This window comes from Marmota marmota, unplaced genomic scaffold, assembly GCF_001458135.2.
Source record: "Marmota marmota marmota unplaced genomic scaffold, marMar, whole genome shotgun sequence".
NCBI lineage: Eukaryota > Metazoa > Chordata > Mammalia > Rodentia > Sciuridae > Marmota > Marmota marmota.
This window is the reverse complement of record NW_025999961.1, coordinates 4,348,416-4,370,456: the sequence shown is the minus strand read 5'-3', so window position 1 is coordinate 4,370,456 and position 22,041 is coordinate 4,348,416. Positions and strand designations below refer to the sequence as shown.

General features: G+C 36.4%; 1 protein-coding gene across 11 annotated transcripts in view; it reads right to left on the bottom strand.

The window, feature by feature from the left end:
* Positions 1 to 635: 635 nt before the first annotated feature.
* Positions 636 to 22,041, bottom strand: part of Prlr (prolactin receptor) — a 162,113-nt gene continuing 140,707 nt past the window's right edge. For 10 of the 11 annotated variants that reach the window (XM_048802899.1, XM_048802900.1, XM_048802906.1 and 7 more), the window contains 5 exons: positions 18,348 to 18,517; positions 16,268 to 16,409; positions 14,972 to 15,071; positions 14,420 to 14,489; positions 636 to 12,627 (listed from right to left, as the gene is read on the bottom strand). In XM_048802899.1, the coding sequence (XP_048658856.1) occupies positions 11,608 to 12,627; positions 14,420 to 14,489; positions 14,972 to 15,071; positions 16,268 to 16,409; positions 18,348 to 18,517 (1,502 nt within the window). In that variant the 3' untranslated portion in view covers positions 636 to 11,607. The other variant, XM_048802908.1, reaches the window with a different exon arrangement.

Here is a 22,041-nt window from a genome sequence, read left to right as displayed (position 1 = left end):
AATGGGCTATCCTAAGAAATAGATGAAGAAAGAGAAGAATGATAAACAAAAAATATCTAAGTTGTTACTTTCTTTAAGTTAGAGTCTGTAAACAAGTCAAAATAACACCTGGCATTTTGCCAGGGGTAAACAAGTCTGGATGGTGCCTGGCAAAATGCCAGAGGGAGTGGTTTGAGAAGTAACAAAAGCGAGCCATTAAGTGTGGAGATTCCTGATTGGTTGACTGATGTATCTAGTTTATGCTAATTAGATAAGCTGTGTGGAATGTATAAATACTGCTCCTGTCCTACAATAAACGGCTCCCTCTCCTGCTGTATCAATGTACACAAGTTATTCGTACACAAGTTATTCATCACCCCCCCAGTTATTTTGCTGCAGCCAGACTGCGGCACTTTCTGATAACATAATTGTAAATATGGACAAACCTAAGAAATTACACAAATTATAAGAACTAATTATTGGGGTTCAATAAAGTTGCAGCATGAAAAATTAATATTAAAAAACCAGTGGATGTTTTTACAGATCAGCAACAACTGCTTAGAATAAGACAGTTTTTGAAAAGATGGCATTTACAATAGCAACAAAAATTACATAGTACCTAGGAATGAATCTAGTACAACACATAGAAACATTGATGAAGAGTAACACAAATTTTTATTGAAGACCAATGTAAATAATGTGATTGATATACCATGTTCATGACTAGAAAGACATAATGTTATAAAGATGTAACTTCTCTTGAGATTAATACATAAATTTAATACCCGACAATCTAGTTTCCAGCACAAGTTTTTAAGAAACTGTATCAGCTTGTCTCAAAATGCACATGATGAGTAAGTAGGTAACAACAGAATAATTTTGAGGAAGGGTATGATGATATGGGAATTAATCTACCAGGTAGCAAGTCCTTGCATAAGATATGATAATAAAATAGTGGAGTACAAGAGCAGGGATAGACAGACAAATGAACCAGAAAAAGAAGCCCCATATGTGGAATATGGGGCTTATTCCACATATGTGGAATTCCAGAAAGTTCTCATAAAAGGTAAGCAGATAAAGGGTGAGATACTCAAATACAAGAAATGAAAATTAAAATAAAAACAGCGTATCATTTTATGTTCATCAAATTGTCAAAAATAAAAAGATCTAGACAGCGCCAAGTAATGACAAAGATGGGGAGAAATGGAAAATATACACTCATGGCAGGGGTGTCCAATTGTACAACTACCTTGGAGAGAGAGCGATTAGTCAATGTTTAGGAATGGCTAAGGTATGTTATTATACAACCCAACAATACTACCTCTGGGTTTATATCTTGGAGAAATGAAATCTTCATAGGAATGCTCATTACAAGCATTTAAAATAGTGGAAATAAAAAGTTGATTCATAGAACATTAATAAATAAATTGTGTACACATATCCATACACCCAGCAGATAGAAAGAACAAAGTGAAGTTATTTGTGCCTCATAAACCTAATGCTGCATGGAAATAAATCATAATAATAAGTACAATAGTAAAATTCATAAACAATCCATATAATTAATTATATATATTATGTATGGATACAGAGTTATAGTTAGGAGGTGAATGCATTTTAAAAGTAGACAGGAAGGCTATACATCAAGGAAAATAGAATTTGTTGACCGATATAAATTACATACCCATGATGTTTCATTTGTTAAAAAGATATGGAACAGATAAGGAAAATATTAATATTTATGAAACTTGATGTTCATAAATAGATCTTTGCTATGTTTTTAGTGTAATTTTCAAGTGTTTATGAAATAGTCTAGGCAACAGATGAAAGATCATAAAAGAGGATTAAATCACAGTTGGAGTTTGAAGTGAAGATGCAGAGTAATTCTAGGTAGAAAGAAGTGAACAACAACCAAAAAAGTCAGTCTTTGGCACTGAGATTTGGGGCTACAGCTTTATTTAGGGAAGTTGACTATAACTTGGTTTTGGAAACTTTCCTTTTGATTGTTCTCGGTTACTCCCAGGAGAAGATCCAAGGAATTTCTGGGTGCTTCCAAGCCTGTTTGCACTTTCAAAGCTCAGGTCTGGCAAATGAATAAAGACAAGGGAAACACGAGGGCAGTACGGAGAGAAGATGTAGAAGTTAGCTAAGTTGGAAGCAAGGTTTGGTTTTGACTTAGAATTAGTAGGAATAGAAAATCAGAGAAGGTGTTGAAATATGAGCAAAGAAATTTGTGCCTGGAAAAACAAACAAACAAAAACAACAAGATGCCAAGGATGAGTGTCCTAAGATAAATGTTTTAGCATGTGTCTGTATGTTTTATTACCAGAGAGGTTTAGAATGTCATTTCCCCCTTTCTTTTAAAAAAATGTGTCCCAAGATGTTTTGCTGAATCAAAGAAAAAACATGTCTCAAATTCTATTTTTCATATAATCCAAGTTTCATACATATATGTATAAAAGACCCTCCAAAAGCCATTGCTCAAGAAATAATTTATTAAGTCAACTTAAAGTAGGCATTGTTACCATTGCAAAAGCATTTGCTCTGAAAAAGGATTGAAAAATGCATCATAAAGTTACATAGTTCAGCAACAATATCAATATTCATCTTGTAAAGTAAAACTACTGGCAAATGTCATTTAAGCTTGCCTTGTAATTTTTAATGTTTTATAAGGAGCAAATGTGTCACCTTAAAAATGTACCTGTGGCATTTACAAATTCTTTCAAATACATTTATAAATACAGTAATAAAAATTCCTGAGCTCTGTTTTCTTATGCCAGTGTTCGCCAACACACATCCATGTGGTGTTTTATTTGACTGACATCCTCTAGCTTTTTCTTTAAAAAATATTTTATAGCATTCATAAAAATATCTGTGCTTCAAGTCAGTTTATAAGCACACATTTTAATGTGAACCTGATCACAACAAGAGAAAAATGCTTAACATTTGTATGGGAAGCAGGAGTTGATGGACAGTGTGGGTGTAGGAGGTTATTGATAAAAGAATTTTAACTTTAGGTGTCAAGATTTCCAAAGCAGAACACATTTTACAGCACTAACAATGGGTTTGATTTCCTCTGCAGGCTTTGGAGGGATTTTCAAAATCATCAGGACTTTTTCTTCCCATGTCCAGGGAGGTCCCTTTTGGGGGCTTTTCAATGACACTTTCTTTCACTCCTCTTCACTCCCATCTTGCTCCATCACCCCAAGATGAAAATTGCATCTCTCCGGTTCTAAAAAATGGGGGAGACTTGGTATGTGTGAAACTTGGTCAGTAGGATGTAAGAGGTCTAAGTGGGTGAAAATTTCATATGGGATTCTGGCAAGATGTGGCAGTACAGAATTTCCATTTTCATTGAGGAAAGCTCATGCAGTTAACTTTGGAAAAGTAGCTCCCTACTACTTCCCTAGCTCATCACTAATTGTAGAGAGCCTGTGTCTGATGGCTGACAGTGCACATTTTGTAGCTTAAAAATACAAATGGGCCCAAGAATTAAAGGCAAATGGTTCCAAGAGAACAAGAGAGTCAAAGTTTCTTTGCCTAAAGCCAACTTTTAGATCCCAGTATTCATGTAGGGAAGAAATTTATAATTCTTCAATAAGATACGGCATTAGTGAATTAGGATGTGGCAGAGAAGAGTTTGTAAAGCAAACCTCCATGTTGTCTCATAATTCAACAGAAGTATGAACTGTAGTTGATTTTTTAGATCTAGATCTTTTTCAGAGTAAGAGGTTATCCATTCACACTTCATCTGATGGATTTTGCAAAAAATATATTGGTAATATCAATGAATTATAGTCTTGAAAAAGGGTTACTTTTTTCTTGATGATTTGGTCTTTCCTTTATTTAACAATATTTAAGTGATATTCTCTTACTCATTCCCACTGTGCCCAGTGCCATGTCACTTTATTTTTTGCAGCTTCTCATATGACAGGGATGAGGTAAAGGAAGGGAATCTTGTCTGGTAATTTATGGCAGGATGAAGGTATATGAAGAAATTTATTTTGGTCCCATTAAAGAAACAATTTCCTGATTATACATCTGTCAGCAACAAAAAGTTTTTCAGATAATTGCTTTAGCCCAACATATGTTATTCTGCACATCCCCATTTCAAGTTTAAAAAAATAAAGAAGGATAGGCAAGGGAAAAAGGGAAATACATATTTATTGAGCTGGACACTAGGCTGGGTATTTTTATAATGACATGAATAGAAATATAATGACCATAATGTGCTAGGATGTCTAAGATTTTGTTTGGCAAGCATTGTTTTTGGCATGCAGTAAAAATGAAGGTATGAGAATAGTAGTTAGCATAATTTCCCATACTATTGACAAAGATTTGACCGTCCGTGTAGTCCCCAGAAAATGGAAGGAGATAAAGGAATAAATCTATGGAAAATGGGAAGCATGGTATGCAATAACCAAAGGTTTATAGAATGAAAAGTGCAAGATAACAAATCAGATGTGTATAATCTATAATTCTTAAAGGCTAAACAGGAAAAAAATAGATATTACAATGATGGCATAAAGAAAATAAGTTTTTAAAATCAAAACAAGATTATTTCTGATAAATGACTGACTTTTCCCATATCATAATATATTTGATAGCTAACATTAAGTAAAGAAAAAATTTATTTCTAGGAGTTTTAGGGGAATTATATTGTAAATTTTCTGATTATGGATCCTTTAGCAGCAAAAAGTCTTTAAGAAAATTGCTTCAGCTGTATACATGTAATTCTGCTCTTCTCCATTAAAAAAATATAGATGAAAGGCAGGCAAAGGAAATAAACATTTGTTAAGCCAGGCACTGAACTGGGTATTTTCAATAATGACATATATTATCATGGCTTTGGGAAACCACCTTAAGGTGACTTAATAGTTAGGAAAAAACTCTACACTCTGTTATTGTTTTTTTTTTTTAATCTGATGACTATGTATTCTTTCTGAAGTTTACTCATCAGCCGGTTTTTATAAAATATAAAAATGTAAAAAGGGTTATTCAGAAAACCTAGCATAAGCCTGCAAAGTGGTGAATTAGAAGTTGCATTCTCATGTGAAGAAGCAAACAACGTCATCAATGTATTTAACAATCACTTCTAATTTGCCTCTTAATGTTGAAAGATTTTACTTGGCATTTTCTAGGGAGAGAAGACAAGCAGAGGTAGTGATAGCTTTGAAAATATGGAACCTTCCATTATGGTGAAGGCTTCACTTCAGTATGGCTTTGCAGAAGACACGATCTTGCAATGGGTTGGGTCTAGATCGCTTTGGTTTCCACATGAGACTCGTACATTGTTCAAAATGGATGATGAAGCACAAAACTAAGCCTCATTATGCAGATAACACTCAAGACTCAGTGGTCACATGAAGCAAAGCCGAGGGGTTGAAGTTGATGTTTAAATAGTTGTTGGATTGTACTTTAAACACAGAACACCCCAGAGCAGCTGTACAGTGGCATATGATACTACTTCAAAGATTAAGGAAAAATTAGTACATTCACAGTTTCAACAGAAATATGTGATTACATTTTTTAGTCTTATTTTACAGTCATAAACATAATCATCTTGAAATTACACATAGATAGATTCTAAGTCATTAAATAATTTTCATTTCTATTACATAATGAGTTTTATAACATGAGGATTATATATTTCAGTGTGGCATATACTGTTTTTGAACCACATACGGCAATATAGTATAAAATAATACAATGATTACTTTAAAGTCAGAAATGACTTATGACAAATACATCCAATATGCCACCAAAAACAGTCAAAGCATGAGATGTTTCATTTCTAAACTACAAGCAGCTTTGAAGGAAGGTTATTAGGACATGAAGGGGAGGTAGTTATTTCTAAAATTAATTTCAAAATTCATTTTTCCCAAGAATTTATAAAACAAATCATTTTCAGAGGTATTCTTGCCATATAGTTTTTCAATTTTAGATAACATGATAAAAAGATCCCCTCCCACCAGAATGCAAAATGTGTACAGAAAAGCTCAGAAATTTATCCAGGTGAGCATAATTTGACCACAACTATTTAAGTTTATGTTTGATATTACTCCTTCAGTTGCCAAAGTTTTTAGAGGTTTTTTTTAAACAGCAGCAGGTAAAATGTTAATTAACTAATATGCCTTGATTATCTGAGAGTCCCTCTGTTCATTGATTACACCATATCAACAGGGTATGCCTTTCCAATTTACATTTTTCAATGCTTTGTTAATTGAAATCAGAGAGTAAACCAAATAAATTGATGTGGATAAAAGAGCTGCCAGCCTATTGTATCATGAATTATATACATCTCAGAGCCATAATATCAGACTACTGAATACATTATAGTTTTATTATTTTCACTAAAATTTAGGTTTAGTGGCTATTCTTGGCATTTTGTGGAATTCTCAAATGCCCAAACCTTTGGAAACATCCTATTTTCTATTTATCTATCTTTTCCCTTTAATTGAAATAGATACCATGGGGGTCCCAGACCAAAAATCACCTTCCTAAAAAGCAAAAGTCTAGGCAGAGAAATCCTGTTTGATTTGCAGATGACAAAGCTGTCAATCATACAAAGCTCACTTTTTATTGGATCATAAGTTCTGAAGAAATAATTCTGTGTTTTTAAGTTTCTCCTTAAGACCTCTGGTGCCTAGTAATAAAGATAGCTTGAACTTATAGATGGCCACCAAATTAATTAAAGAGTGAATATGGGCTTAAATCTTAAAGCATGCAAATCTCTCAGTGGGGTGTACTTGTGATCCTCAACTTGGGTTTGGATATCTGTGCCTGATTTAACATTTGACTAGTTCTTTGCATAATTAAAGTTCATTTTTTAAAAATAATTTTGTTTCTTGCTACTAGGTATGATTAACACTTGGGAGAAATAACAGGCCCTGGGGAGAAGGAATAAAAAGCCTAGAAGTACATAACACCAAGAAGGAAGAGGAGGGGGGAGGATTAAATTCAACTGGGTTGAAGGAATGGAGCTGACTTTGCCTCTTAAGCATTTTTATAGACACACTGTCTTCAGAGTTCACTGGGCAGGTCAAGGGCAGGTCAGCAATGTGTTCCTGTGGGGTACCTGGACCTTGGACATGAACTCTTGGATTTTACTTAGATTATGAGAATCAAAGACAGAGCTAGGAGAAATCCTAGAAATATTTTTGGCCAACCCAGTGAGAAAATTGGTGGCCAGAATTTAAAGGTCCATATAGTTTATTCAGTGGCAGTGATAGGAGCTAGACCTGGACATTGAACGCCAAGTCACTATCCCAGCAATGACAATATTGTGCTTGAGCAAAAAAGACAGGAAAGGACATTCATTCACTGAAGTACACACAAGGCTTTCATCAATGGCTTATCTATTTTTAACAACACTGGGGGTGATAACTCAGAGTCATTAGTATTTTTCCATCTGTGTGCAAAGTTTCAAAGTGCACACATTGTTCTTTTGAGGCTCTGGCATGCAATTCAGTGACATTTAAAAGCACAACAATATGCTTTAAAATGGATTGTCTTGAGTGGGTGGCAGGTTTATCCCCATATCATAGCCAGACTCAATTTCTTGTCAGGCAAAGTAAGTCACACTATTAACATATGCTCTATGATGGTTCATTGGAACAATACACAAAAATCTACTGAACATTTTGCTGGTTAATTCTTAGGCCATTTTGTCATTCTTTCTGACTTCTCTTTCCATTTCTTCATTTTTTTTTATGCAACATTTGCATAAAAACAAAATCTACTTAAGGTCAGTTTTACTTTCTGACAAATTTCTTGCAAAGTGACAACTCTTTTTTTTTTTTTAGAAAATAAAGAAAGGCACTTTTATAAAACATACAAATCTGTTTCTTTATTCTCTAAGGAGATAGGGAAGTTGGCAAGGCAGGCCCAAGTCTTTCTGCAAATGCAAATGATGGGCAGCAGAGGGCAGCTCAAAAAAGCGAGAGCCAGATTTCTTCCAGAGACAAACTGCTCCCTGGAACTCAGCCTCAGGTCACTCATTAACTCAAGGTTTGCCTGTTTATTCATTTCAGTCACCACAGGGCAAGGAGTCAAAATGCTTTGATCTTACACAAGCAGCTGGAGATTGATTCCTCAGACCAAACCAGTTAAAGTGAGTATTCAGTTTATAACTGACTACCAGAGATGGTCTTAGGCACTTAGGAAAATGTCGAGTCTGCTAAATATCAATGGCAGCTGATAATAACTTGTGCTCATGTTAGGGTGTCTTATATACATTAAATTAAAACTTAAATAGGACATTTTGTTACTTTGGTCGTAAGTGTCCATAAATCAACCATAAGTTTCACAATCTTTGTAACGTGAATATTTAGGTACTTGTTTATCAAAGTATGACCTTAAGTCAGTTGGGCAATGGTTGTTTACAAGCTATCATAAGTGGAAAAAAATCAATAGATAAAAGAAAAGAGATTTGGGGCTGCTGGACTCAGCCAGAAATGAGCATGGCTTGATTCACTAAAAGATAATTTTTCTACAGATTAGTGTCTCTTTTCTATCTTATGCCTATTCTCTGTATGCATATTTGTACATAATTTAAGAATATGATTCTGTATTTATATTACTTAGAAAATGAATTTGCAATACATTAAGATCATTTGGGGCTGATGATTTAAAAAGTAAAGTATGATGAGCAGATCACTGAAGATTACCTGGTATTCATATAATGAAAAGCAATTATTTGATGCCATATTAAGATACAAGGCATTTGTTTGAATGATCTTTGTAGGAAAATATTCAGTGAGTCATGGAATCAAGGAATCACAGTTTAAAAGCCTTTAGAAATTATTTGGTCTAACATCTTCAGAAAAAAAAAATGAGACCTTAAGAAGTTCTCCATCTCTCCAAGGCAAAACAGGAGAAGAACCCAGAGTATGTGTTCTTCCATTCAATCAGCTGTTTCCATCAAAGAAAATATGTTATATCATGAAAACAATCGAAAGAGTGCTAAATGATTACAGAACCATAATTTTGACTAATGAGTGCTAATTTGTGTCTTTGGGATTTGGGTTGTTGTTAGCCGGCAATAACCTTTTTTTATATACATAAAATTATATGTCAAAAGAAGATTGTTTAAAAAACTTCAAACTATAAGATCTACACAATTACACACACACAAACAAGTTTTTGTCTTTGCTATGGTCATAATTTTATAAATAAAAACCTATATATACATATGTTGGAGAAGAATGGTCTACTTGGGAAAAGTATAGTTTAAATTGTCTTGAAGGTCATTGTCTATGATCAACATCTTTTAAGTGGACTGTATTCTCTGGCCCTAATGGAAATTTTATGTGCTTTTGCAGGTCATTCTCAGATTCTCCATTATGTGCATCTTAAACCACTAATAGGTTTCTTTTTTTGCCTTATTCTTATATATAGCACTGTTCATTGAGAGTTAAATGTAACTTGACCTATACGTTCCATGAGAGGATTGTTTCCATGCACTAAAATAACCTTTAGTGGAAATATTAATCTACGGCAATGTTTCTTAAACTTCCATGAGCATGTGAATCATCTGGGGATCTTCATTAAATGCAGATTCCATTTCTGTAGGGCTGGGCTGGGGTCCAAGATTTTGCAAACATTATTTTCATACAGTGTCCAGTTGATACTGACACATTTGATTCTCAGACACTGAGTATTGAGGATCTAGAGGATTAATGAGCTTGGACAACTCTCCCAAATGCTTCCTCAAATCATAAGAGTTGTCTATGTATTGGGAAAATAGAGCACTGGCAGTGTGTTCACTTTTAATCATCCGGGAAGCTGGATCCAGTTCTTATCAATATGGACTTGTTGGGGTGGAATACTTGACTCACCAGGGTGAGCTCAAGTCTTTTATGTCATTAGTGAGTGGCTGGAAAGTGGATTTGTCCTCAGGTGAAATAAAAAATAGAGGGAAGCTGTTTGTAAAGTCAATGATTCATATATGTTCCTCTTAAAATGGTGATCCCAGCTTTTGACCACTCTCAGGGGGTCAAAAACAAACAACAAACAAACAAACTAACAAACTAGCTAACTAACTAACTGATCTACAGATTCTCATTACCATACCTGACCTTTGGAGCTTTTCCTATTACTCTACAAATGCCTGGCTTTCTAGAGCGTTTTTGGACACTGCCCATGTAAGTGCTGTCTCCATCTCTACCAAGATTTTGCAAATGGATCTATTTAGGAGAGATACTAACTCCTGGTTTTGCTTAAAATTCTTTTGCTGCCCAAGATTGCTCAGAAAAACAAAACAAGACCAAGCCTCTGTCTCTGAAACAGCATGTTAAAATCACCACTGTCCTTTTTCATGGTAGCTTTATGAAGATTCAACCATAGATGGGCAGAAGCCTCAGAGTTGCCCTAAACTCACAGGAGAAATAATTTCTGATCTGTGGAGAATTCTTTGAACCCAAGTTGTTGTTGTTCGTTGTTGCTTAAAGTATCTTGGAGAGAAAAAGAATCAGAGAAACTATACTCCATTGTAATGGAAACTGGATTTTGTAATCCACTTCATATTTCTCAGTGGGCTTTGGGTTGGTATGACATTTTACTCTACAAACAGGGACTGCATACACTTTTATGTACTGTAAATGCTCAATTATAACCTTGTAGCAGAAAATACTGTACCCACTGAATACATAAAGAGCTATACTGGGAAAATAGAAAATAGTCTTTTATTTTACCTCAGCAATAGAAAAATAGTCTTCAAAAATACATTGCTAAACTTATGGGTTTGTATTAAAGTAGAATTCGTATGTACAGTAAGGCAGTAGTTCTATTAGCATCCTGCTGTGATTATCTTTTAGATTAGAGTTCATCTTTTGGGATTTTTTTTTTTTTTACTAAGGAAAGACTAGGGAATATAATAATTATTTTTTCCTGCTGCAGGAAAACATTCTAAAAGAATTTGCCACATGAAATTCATTTGCCTCTTATATAATAAAATTTTACTTTCCAAAACTATATTCTTTAGAGGCTTTGGAATGAAGTAAAATTTAGGGGTGTGAAATCTATGCTTAACATATTCAAAGTATCTTAAGAAAAAATCGGAGGCATCATTTTACTTGCATCTTGGCAATGTGTCAAGGTATAGGAACAGGTGTAAACAACTCGTCAGGTATGCTGGAATGCATGTGTTCTTTCCATGGGTCATATTTGGGTAATCCTAAAGAAAGAAGAGTGTCAAGATTAAAGAACTGTTTTTCAGAAGTGGTTTTCATGGCATTTCCCACCTATCTGTCACCTTCCCGTGCTACCATTTTGACCATTTCATTTCCTTCTGTCACCTACTGAACCATGAAAGCCTTTTCCAGAGGATGTACCTAAATCGTACTATCCCTCAAGAATACTAAGCTATGTGCTTTTATTTTATTGAATACAATTTTTATAACTAATAGCAAAAAAGTAAATCTACAAATCACAGGACACAAAACGACTTGTTCTGGAAATCAGCAGTTGGAAAAAGAGGCAAGTGGTCAGACACGGAGCATGAAAAAGAACAAAGTAGTGTCATTCTACCCACATTCTCGAGCATCAGCTCGCAGATGGCATTTTGTAACTTTGTAGTGTTACCTGAAGAAAAATCACATTTTACCCAAACCTTCCATTAGTCAACTCTCAATGAAAGGAGTGCGTGAAGCATGCAGGATCCAGGTAATCCAGCCCTCCCTGGGGGTGTCTGCAGTTGCTTGGTGTTGCTGTGAAGCAGGCCAGGTCTTTCTCAGCTTGATTCTGTTGATATGATGGCGGAGCTTCCTTGACCGATGCTTCAAACAAAGCCACGCTTTGAGCATGTGGGTCTGGCACTAACACCAGGATGTTGTTATCCATAACCCTGGAAACTTTGGCATACTCCTTACTGGTTTCAAGAGCCCCGGGCTTCTCTGTCTGGTCACTGTTCTCTTTCTGTTTTGGCAGCAATGACAGAGCGCCATCTTTGTTGACCTTGTGAATCTCCACATAATCCAGGGGTTTAGCAGAGATAAAGTGGGCTTTTTCCTGGGGCAGCAGCCAGGCTGTGCCTTGCTCAGTCTTGGAATGGAACTTTTCCATCTCCTTCTGCTTGTCTTCCTTTTCCTCCCCTCCAGTCTCAATGGTTTTAGAGGATCGTAAAGCATCTTTGCCTGCTTTGTCCAACAACATGGCCAGTTTACCTGCAGGGTCCACAGCCAGTTTACACATATCATTAATGCTGTGGTAAGGAGACTTGGGGTTGTGCTGGGCAGCCTGTGGTAAAGGCCAGGTTGAAGATTTGGATCCACCAGCATGATAGTAGTGGATTTTGCCTTCCATACTTATGCTGTGGGGGTCACAGGTGAAGGGAATATTTGTTTTGGGATTCTCAGGCTGCTCAATGACCTTAGGAGTGTGGAAAGTTGCGGGGTTGGCCCGGGGTTCCTCACACTTTTCCGACAAAAGGGAAGGGCTGTCACAGCTTCCCCGGCCAGAATCATTGTCAGGATCTAGGTGTGAGGGCTTCACACCTTGACCTGGGTGTTCTTTCGAATGTGCTGGCATTAGCTGCTGGTCCTCACTGTCATCTACTTCTAAAAACTCCACCAGCAAGTCCTCACAGTCAGAAGTGGGGGGAAAGTCTTGGCATCCCAAGGCACTCAGGAGTTCTTCAGACTTGCCCTTCTATGAAACACAGACACAAGGAAAGATGGCTATTAGCTTCATCACATGCCCAGTTGGCATCATAGTTGGCAACATGGCATCTGTTCAGCACCTTGATCAGGTGAAGTGTGGTAAGAGCTGTGTGGAATTTTCCAAACTCCAGGCATCGTGTGCCAGGCCATCTATAATCACATTCTGGGTGTTACTCATCAAATATTTTTAAGTCAACTCGTGATTTTTAACTTACTCAGTCTAAACAATAATGATCATCGGTTTAATGGGAAAGTAGTATGCACAATACAATAAACATAAAATTACTCAATAAAAGAAGCTTGTGGAACATCTGAAACCACAATGCTGAGGCAAGAAGCTGACTCTGGTACTCATTGGCGGAGTGGCTCCGAGATGTCATCGCTGGCCTCCTCACCTGCTCCACCACTTTCTAGAGTGATAATAGGTTGATTCTTTCCTTTCTCCTGCTATTCTCTGCCTCCTCCTTTTCCTGTTTCTCTTTCCTTTCTCCCTTTTCCAATCCCACCTTTTCTGCTCCTTCTATTCCATTTCCCCCACATCTCATTCCTCCTTCTCCTCTTTCCCCACCTCTTCTTTCTATTCCATATTTCCCTCTCTCCTGTTCCCTCCTCCTTCTTCTTTTCTGCCTCTTCTTCCTCTAACTTCCCCTTTTCTTTCCAGTGCTCTTAGGTCAGGTACTACTGCCTCGTTTCGTTCTTGGCTTGATTACATATAGGGTATATATGACTTTGGACAAGCTGCTCCCATAACTTCATCTTCTTCATTTTAATAATAAGAATAATACGACCTATCTGAGAGGGTTCTTTGGAGGAGTAGAGATATATAATGGAAAGAAGGATATTAATATTCCTAACCCTCAAGTGGCTATGCTGTCTCTGTGGCCAGGAGGTTGAATTGTGAGCTAGTCAGTAAATTTAGTTAGATGAATTGTTAGTGATTGATTTAGTCAGTTGACTTGTGAGCTAGTCAGTGGTTACTTTAGTTAGCAAAGGCATTCATGCTGGCTCTGTAAAAGTCAAAGCTAGACTGAATGGTGGGGTAAGAACACTGGTTTAGGAGCCAAACTCCTGGGCTCTTATCACTGCTCTGATATTTGCAAACAAAGAAAATACAGACAAGCCAAATTCTCTGTGAGTCACTTTTCAATTTCTTGCACTATCAATCATAATATAACCAGATCAAGTGATATTTGCTTTCATCTACAGGGAATAGATTTAACATATGTCACTGTTAAGGTTTCTGTCGAATTGAAATTATCTATTTCAACTTAAAAAGAAATAAAAAAAGTTCTAATCTCTCTTTTCATTAAAAACAGTCTAAATACGCTTTGGTAAACAACACTACTATTTTACTAACCTAGTCTCAAGCGACTGCTCAAACTGAGCAATAGGGAAAATAGACCATTCTATTACTTTGGACTTATATAAAGAAAATTCAAAGGGAAGCTTGTCCCATATGATGGAAGTGAAGGTGGGTTCCTGTTTTGTATTAATCAAAACATTCACCTTCTTTCCAAATTATTTGTACAAAATCATAATAGCTGTGCTTCTGAGCAGCCCTGGGTCAGTGTACAGCATCAACATGTGTTTGTATGTTTTCTTTCCTTGCCCTTGGACTTTCCATATCTGATAGTGAGCACTCTTATCCCTCACATCTCTCTCTGTTAACATATGCCAATAAGGAGACGGCCTGGCTGGATTGACGGGATTGTGTGTGCATTTGTGAAGTTAATTATAACAAAGTAGTGAGTCACATTTCATTCTCTGCCTCTGGCACTTACCTCCAACAGATGAGTATCAAATCCTTTTATTTTTGGCCCAGGAACCGGTGGAAAGATGCAGGTCATCATGCTATAAAATAATATGGGAGATTGAATAAATTACTCATCTTTTTGCTTTGTGATTTTTGAAAAATTATTTTTATCTTCAAATAGCTGCTATGGGAACTATAAAAAAGAGTATCGGGACTACATTAAACTAATAATAAGCGATGAAGATAATAATTACAGAGACCTCTCAAAATTTTCTCTAATTTAGAAGACTGATTTTGAAACTCATGAATTATTTGGACAATTTGCTTCTCTTAATTTTAGCTGTTCTTTCCAGATTTTTACTATTTCACAGCTGTGAACACCTGCTTCAAGTGAGTTCATTTTCCTACTTTTTTTTTTTTAAAGAAAGCACTGATAAAATGATTTTTTTTTAAAATTGGCAAGCACACTGCAACTAATGGTTAAAATTAGGCCTTGGATTATCTGTAGGTTTCCATTATCTTTTTTGCTGTTATTCCTGACAACCATGATTGAGAGAAGGGCTTAGAGATAATGAAGTACCTATAGCCCTTCAAAGCCACTGCCCAGACCATAATCAAACAGATGACAGCAGAAAGAACAGCCACAAAGATCCAAACCGTTGTGTCTTTCATGGTGAAGTCTAAAAAACAAACAGCCAGAAAGCTTTGATCACATATAGTATCATTAAAAACAAAGCAGCCAAACTAATGTGTGAAACTTTTGAACACATGATTTTCTTCTAGCTTTATCACTTTTGATTTAAGAGCAATCCAACTTATATTTTCCAATATTACTAATATTTTAATATGTTGCACATATTTTACAATATAAAATTTCAAGTCCATTCACATATTCTTTTATTTGATTCTTAAAGAAGAAATCCATGGTAAGTTGCAGTAATAATAATAAAAGTTAACACTAAAAAAAGTTCTTACTAAAAACCATCAATCACATTAAGCTCTCTACCCACATTGCCTTGTTTTATAGATGAGGAAACTGAGAATCAAAGAGTGATTTACCCAAGGACATGTCAGAATAGAGTTGCAATCTGGGATTTGAACCCAGGCCTCCTGCCTCTAGGCCCTGTGATTTTTTTTTAGTATGAGCTAGTACCACTCTAGATGTATGTACTGACTCACAGTTCAGTGTTCTTCCCAGCATGCCAAGCCAATGAAGCCCTGATACTTTGGCCAGGCATGTTTACAGACCTAACTTCACTGAATTTCGTTTTCTCACTTTTAATTCCTAATGGTAATTATATTCTCTCCAAATACATGAGAGGGTTGGGAGCACCAAATGGGATAAAGATACTGGAAACTATAAAGTACTTTAGGAATGCAAAATGGCTCTTTCCCTTTGTGGAATATAAGCCACTATATTTAATGGCACTTTGTTAGATCTGAGGGCCTCTCATGTACTGTGCCCATGGATAATAGAACAACATATAATTCTCATCAGAGATTAAACATGAGTTTGTGACTTTGAGATGGGATAATACCCTACAAACTCAGGAAGAACTAGATGATGGTACTGACTGGACCCCCTAAATGCTAGGGATGAGGCATATGGAAAGGGCATAATGATTGACCATTTAAACCTCTGAGACATTTAAAGTCCACATCTGTACATTATCTGGAAACTGGTCCTCACTGACAGTCATTCAGGGAGAAATGCAACCCTGCTCAATGTCTTTGTGTTGGATAAAGAAATTAAAAACCCACCTCTATTTATTATTCTGGATAAGGCTCAAACAGTTTCTCTATTAGTAGTTAATACATGCAAATTAACCATTTAAAAATACTTAGGAATATAAGCAAAGGCAGTCCAGGCACTCACCACTGGGTATCTGAATGGAGCTCTCTTGACTCCACTTACTCCAGAATCCATGATCTGGTTTGCAGCGAACCTGGACAAGGTATTTCTGTCCTGGATATAAGCTGAGAATCTTAAATTGTGTCTGTTGCCCTGCAAAATGGGTCTAAGGAAGAACAAGGAAAACAGAAGTCACTTCTGACTTTTGTTTTGAGGAAAGGGACTTTGCCACTAAATAATAAACCATTGGAAACATTAGGCCAGATGATGATACCTACAGGATACTCTGTTTTCACCATTTTGTGCTACCCTTTCAGATCCATCCCTCCTTTAAAAAATCCAATGACATACCTCATAGAAATTAAAAAAGCAATCATGAAATTCATCTGGAAAAATAAGAGACCCAGAATAGCTAAAGCAATCCTTAGCAGGAAGAGTGAAGCAGGTGGCATCTCTATACCAGACCTTAAACTATACTACAAAGCAACAGTAACAAAAACAGCATGGTATTGGCTCCAAAACAGACTGGTAGACCAATGGTACAGAATAGAGGACACAGAGACTAACCCACAAAACTACAATTATCTTATATTAGACAAAGATGCCAAAACATGCACTGGAGAAAAGATAGCCTCTTCAACAAATGGTGCTGGGAAAACTGGAAATCCATACAACAAAATGAAATTAAACTCCTATCTCTCACCATGCACAATACTCAACTCAAAATGGATCAAAGACTTAGGAATACAACCAGAGACCCTGTGTCTAATAGAAGAAAATGTAGGCCCTAATCTCCATTATGTGGGATTAGGCCCCAACTTCCTTAATAAGACTCCTGTGGAGCAAGAATTAAAATTTCAAAGGTTTTCTATCTCTCCACTTGTAACTTTGTTTCACAATGACAAATATGTCATACCCCTCCAACTCTGCTGCATGGAAGACATGATAAATGTTAATAAATCAACTTTATAAATGTATAAGGGAGAATAAAATTGGAAAAGAGTTTATAAACTCCAGAGAAGTAACTGATTTAAGGATTATTAATTGGTATTAAAATCATAAATTGGAAGAGAACAAGGTCTTCATGTATGTTGAAGCAACTGTAAAATTGCTGTGAAATTGTGATATTTGTAAAAATCAAATGAAACATGAGTTTATAAATAAGGGACCGGATTTTCATTTCCCCAACACAGGCGTCAATTTAAGCATCATTAATGGTTGGTCAACCAGATGGCTGTGTCTGGTGATGATGGTGCTGATGATGCATTATGAAGCATGTAATATCACCTCTGAAGTATGCTGGGCCCAAATTGTGCAATCTGAATCTGCTCCAATCTCCAGAAAATTTGGGGAAAGAGAAATTAACTGACATTACAGAGAATTAATCAGATAAATGAAGAAGATGAAATATTCTATGGGACAAGTGGCCCAGCCTCCTGAGTGCATTAATACTAAAGAGATTTAACAACCAGGCACTATGTGTGGTCTTGAAGTGGATTTTGGTTTGGACAAGCCACCATTAAAGAAATTCCTGAAACACTGAGGGAGGGATTAAAAGATGGACTGGATACTACATGTTATTCAGGAATTTAATTTTTCTATATGTGATTCTATTATTTGGCATATATTTGGAAATGCTCTTTGTAAAAAAGACCCATATACTAATGTATTTGAGGGTAGAATATCATAATGCCTGCAATTTACTGCATTATTTCTTTTTTACATTCAAGTATTTGAAAGTATTTCCTTACAAATACAGAAATTGCCTATGGATAAATTACAGTAAGATTCTCCCTACCTCCTGCCCCAGTGTAATTTACATACTTTCATAGGTGTCTAGATCTAAGGTATACTTAGAAAGGTGTGGGGAGCCTGGGGGAGAAGGCTGTAAAGTGCAAGAAACTATTTCTGGGAGAGCCATGAAGATGGACTCCATTCAATTCCAAGAGAGGAGAGAAGGCCTTCCCACATCTGGGTGGGTTACATCTGCCTGGGTAGGCCAACATGGTGGCCCACTAATTGAAGAAATGATCTGTTGATAGCCGTGAGGGGTTCATCCTTGCTAACGAACATGGATTCTTCAAAAACATTCTGTTTGACTCACCTCCCACTCAGCTGCTTTCTCAGGTTTTAATCGAATTTCATACTGTAGTGTGAGCCAACCAGATCTTATGTCAACCAGGCTGGGTGGGAACCACTTTATCCACAGATATGGTTTTCTGTCTTCTGGCTGTTTCACTTCCAATGTCAGGTTCTCAGGAGGGTCTGGTTCAACTGAACATAGAAAAGAAATTCCAGTTGCACTAAGTGTTCACAACTTTTATTTGCCACTACAGTTTTCTATCATGGATTGCATTTTCAACTTACCAGCCTTCTTTCCCCAACACATTATAATCCCTTAGAAGACAGGAGTTATGCTGTTTGCCTCTTAGTATGTGACCAATCCTATCTGTACTTAAATTTGAGTTTAGTACGGTCAGACTAGCAAGCAGCTGAATTTTTGTTTTTGATGTGTTCTTCACTTTCCAGCAACCAAGGTCAAATATATACACAAATTATTTTCATGATGGCAGAGACCAGGTGATACAAGTTAAGCTGGAATTTGCAAATGGGAGTTAGGATGAAAGATTATTGGGAGGGGACTTGAAAACTTATTTTTTCTCAGCTAGGAGCAAGATTCTCTTTGATGGCACACATGTTTTGTGAACCATCTATTCATATTTATGACTTAGGTAACAAGTTTACAGATTCTACCTTTGCTTCCTCATTTACATTTCACATCCAATAGCCCTGATGGTGAATGGAATTCATTCTTTCAGATACTAGTTATCACAATGTGCCTAAAAGTTGGACTTTTGGGCAATGATCTCTTTGGTGACCTCATAACAACTTGTTGTTCCATTCCTTCATTCTGCAAATGTTTTCAGCAAAATGATCACAAACTGTCTTTGGGTGCTTGCTACATGCCAGATGCTGCATAAAACTCTCTCCCTGCATCATATCATTCAATGTCTCCAACTAACTCCATACCGTGCTATTACTGTACCCATTCTACAGAGGAGAAAACAGGCTTAGAGGAGGGGAAATTACAGTAAAAGTGACATTTGAATCCTGATCTATGTGGTCTAGAGTCAACTTTTTCTACCATTTTACTCTGCCATGGCTGTGAGCAGCTCTGTGTGATGCCAGGGGCTGGAGAGTGGGCTTGGGATGCAGTTGAGGCAAATGAGGTGCAAAAGTTGCAAAAATCTTGGCACATAAAAAATGCTCAATGCCATTAGTCTTCTGGGAAATACAAGTCATAACCATAGTGACATACCATTTTACAACTACCAGAAAGCCTAGAATTCAAAAAAGTGTAAAATAAATGTTGGCAAGGACGTAGAGAAGTTGGAACCTTCTGGTACGAATATAAACTGCTATGGAAAATACTCTGAAAGTTCCTCAAAAAGCAAAATATAGAAATACCATATTGCTCATCAATTTCATTCCTAGATACATGCCCCCAGGAACTGAAGAAAAGATGTTCAGGCAAAAACTTGTACATGAATATTCACGGCAGCACTATTCATAATAGCCAAAAGGTGGAAAAACACAAATGTCCACCCACCAATGAATGGATCAAATGTGGTGTAGTCATCTATTGTATGATCCCATAAATGTACAATATTCAGGCTGGGCAAATGGAGACGGAAGATGAGGGTCACAAAAGACTGGGAGAGGGAGAAATAGGGAATGAGCGTGTAGGAGGTATGACATTTCCATTCACGATGATGTGACTTTAGGGAAACAATGGTAAGTCACTTGTTTCCCTAGGCTGGGAGCTAGAACTAGATAAATGTTGCATAACATTGACAATGAACTAATGGCACACTTTCAATGGTAACTGTTGTTACATGTATTCTACCACAATAATAAAATGATGGAGGCATCATTCTCAATTCCTGAAAGTGCAGGGTCCTGAGAACACCTCCCTAAAACTGAACTGCCTAGGGTGCAATTTGTCTTACCCTAGTCTCACTCCTGCTGGTCAGTAACATTTTCTCCTTTTATTTATTGCCTCCAGAAATCAGTCTCTATACCAGGTGGGAAAGAGAGTGTGTGTAAGAATAGCATACTTGGCATTGTGACTTACATTTATCTAAAAAATGAGCTTTAGAAAAGCTTCCATAAATCCTAATGCATATGAACTCCTAAGAAAGATTATTCTATATGTACTTACTAAAGAAATATCAATTAATTAAAAGAAGCATTAAGTTAAGCACATACTGAGCAATATCTGTGATTAAAAAACATGCGTGTACAAAAGTCTAAGTAAATATCCAGAATGAATTCTTTAAAGCAAAATTCCTTCACCATTTGGACTAGATAGTCCTTTGCCCTGGGGGGCTATCCTACACACGGAAGGATGCTTAGCATTGGCTTCTCTTCTACCCCACAGATGTCAGTAATACCCTGCCCCTCCTCAAGTCTCAACATTCAAAAACATCTCTAGACATTGCCAGACATCCTGTGAAATGCAAATAGCCCCCAGTTGGGAACTGCTATTTTCCAGAGTCTCCAACATAGCTAAATATTACCCAGCAATATGAACCCAAAGAAATTGATTTCTGAGCAACTAGTGGCCAATGCTTTATAGGGATAACCTGTATCACAAGTTATCACTGGATGAGAGTCAAGCTGGTAGAAAATGTACCATAGTGGAAACAGATTTTTAAGTGAACTCTCTTGGCCTGCCACCAATACAGCATGCTGCAGGGTTATATGAGTTCCACAAACACTTCTTTTATTACTTGGAAAAATATAGTCCAATGCACATTCTTTCATCAGAGAATTAGTTTTCCAGAGTCAAGGCAAATTCAATATGAACTTGTTGATTTCATTTTTAAAATATACAGCTTTTCTTTAATGAATACTTTGTTTTGTGGATCATTTCATTACAGCATTTGTTTATTCCAAAGTTTTTCTTGTTTTTTGTTGTTTTGTTCTCAAATATTATAACTTTTGAGGACTAGGCAATTAAAGAAAGAGCCCACAAAATGTAATTATCTGTCATTTAGCATCTTAAAGGCTTCATATTTCAAGGGAATTTATATGATCAGAATTTATTTTATTTCTACTTGTCAGTAGGATTACATTTCTGATTTTCTTAAACTAAGATCAAATTCAAATTCTACCCCAATGCTTACTCCAATAATTTTTGTAAGGGAAAAATATTCAAGTGTGTGTCAATTGGTATTGCAAGCTTTTCTAGTTTTTAAGGATCAACCACTGACAATATGTCAATGGAATTATATGCAGTTGAATAGTGGAGGGTCCCAGCCTGATCTTCCTTGTTGGATAGTATTGTGTATATCAGGAGACTCAAGAGACCTTGAATCTAGTTAGCAACTTCATAGATTAATACCCAACATATGTAATGAACCCAGCCATTTTTTATTCTATGATTTCTTTTTCTCCCTCACTGAACCATAAGGGCCATTGAAGTTATGCCCACTTGCCCTGCAGCTTAAAGATGATCATGCAAATCAAGGAATATCTTCCAGGTTGATTTTTTTTTCTACTTTGCTAATGACTTCTCCATATATTGTACTTGTGATCTTGGTTTTCAGCTTGATGCTCAAGCATCAAGCCAATTCTGTATTTGTAAAATAATAGCTTGGATTGTTAAGAAATATATGTATTTTGAGAATTCATGGTGGGAGTAAAGTAATTGCAGCAATTTCTGTGGATGCAGAATCAGATGAATCTCTTCTAACTGCTGCTCTACAGAGAATAGCTTTGTCTTCCATGGAGAG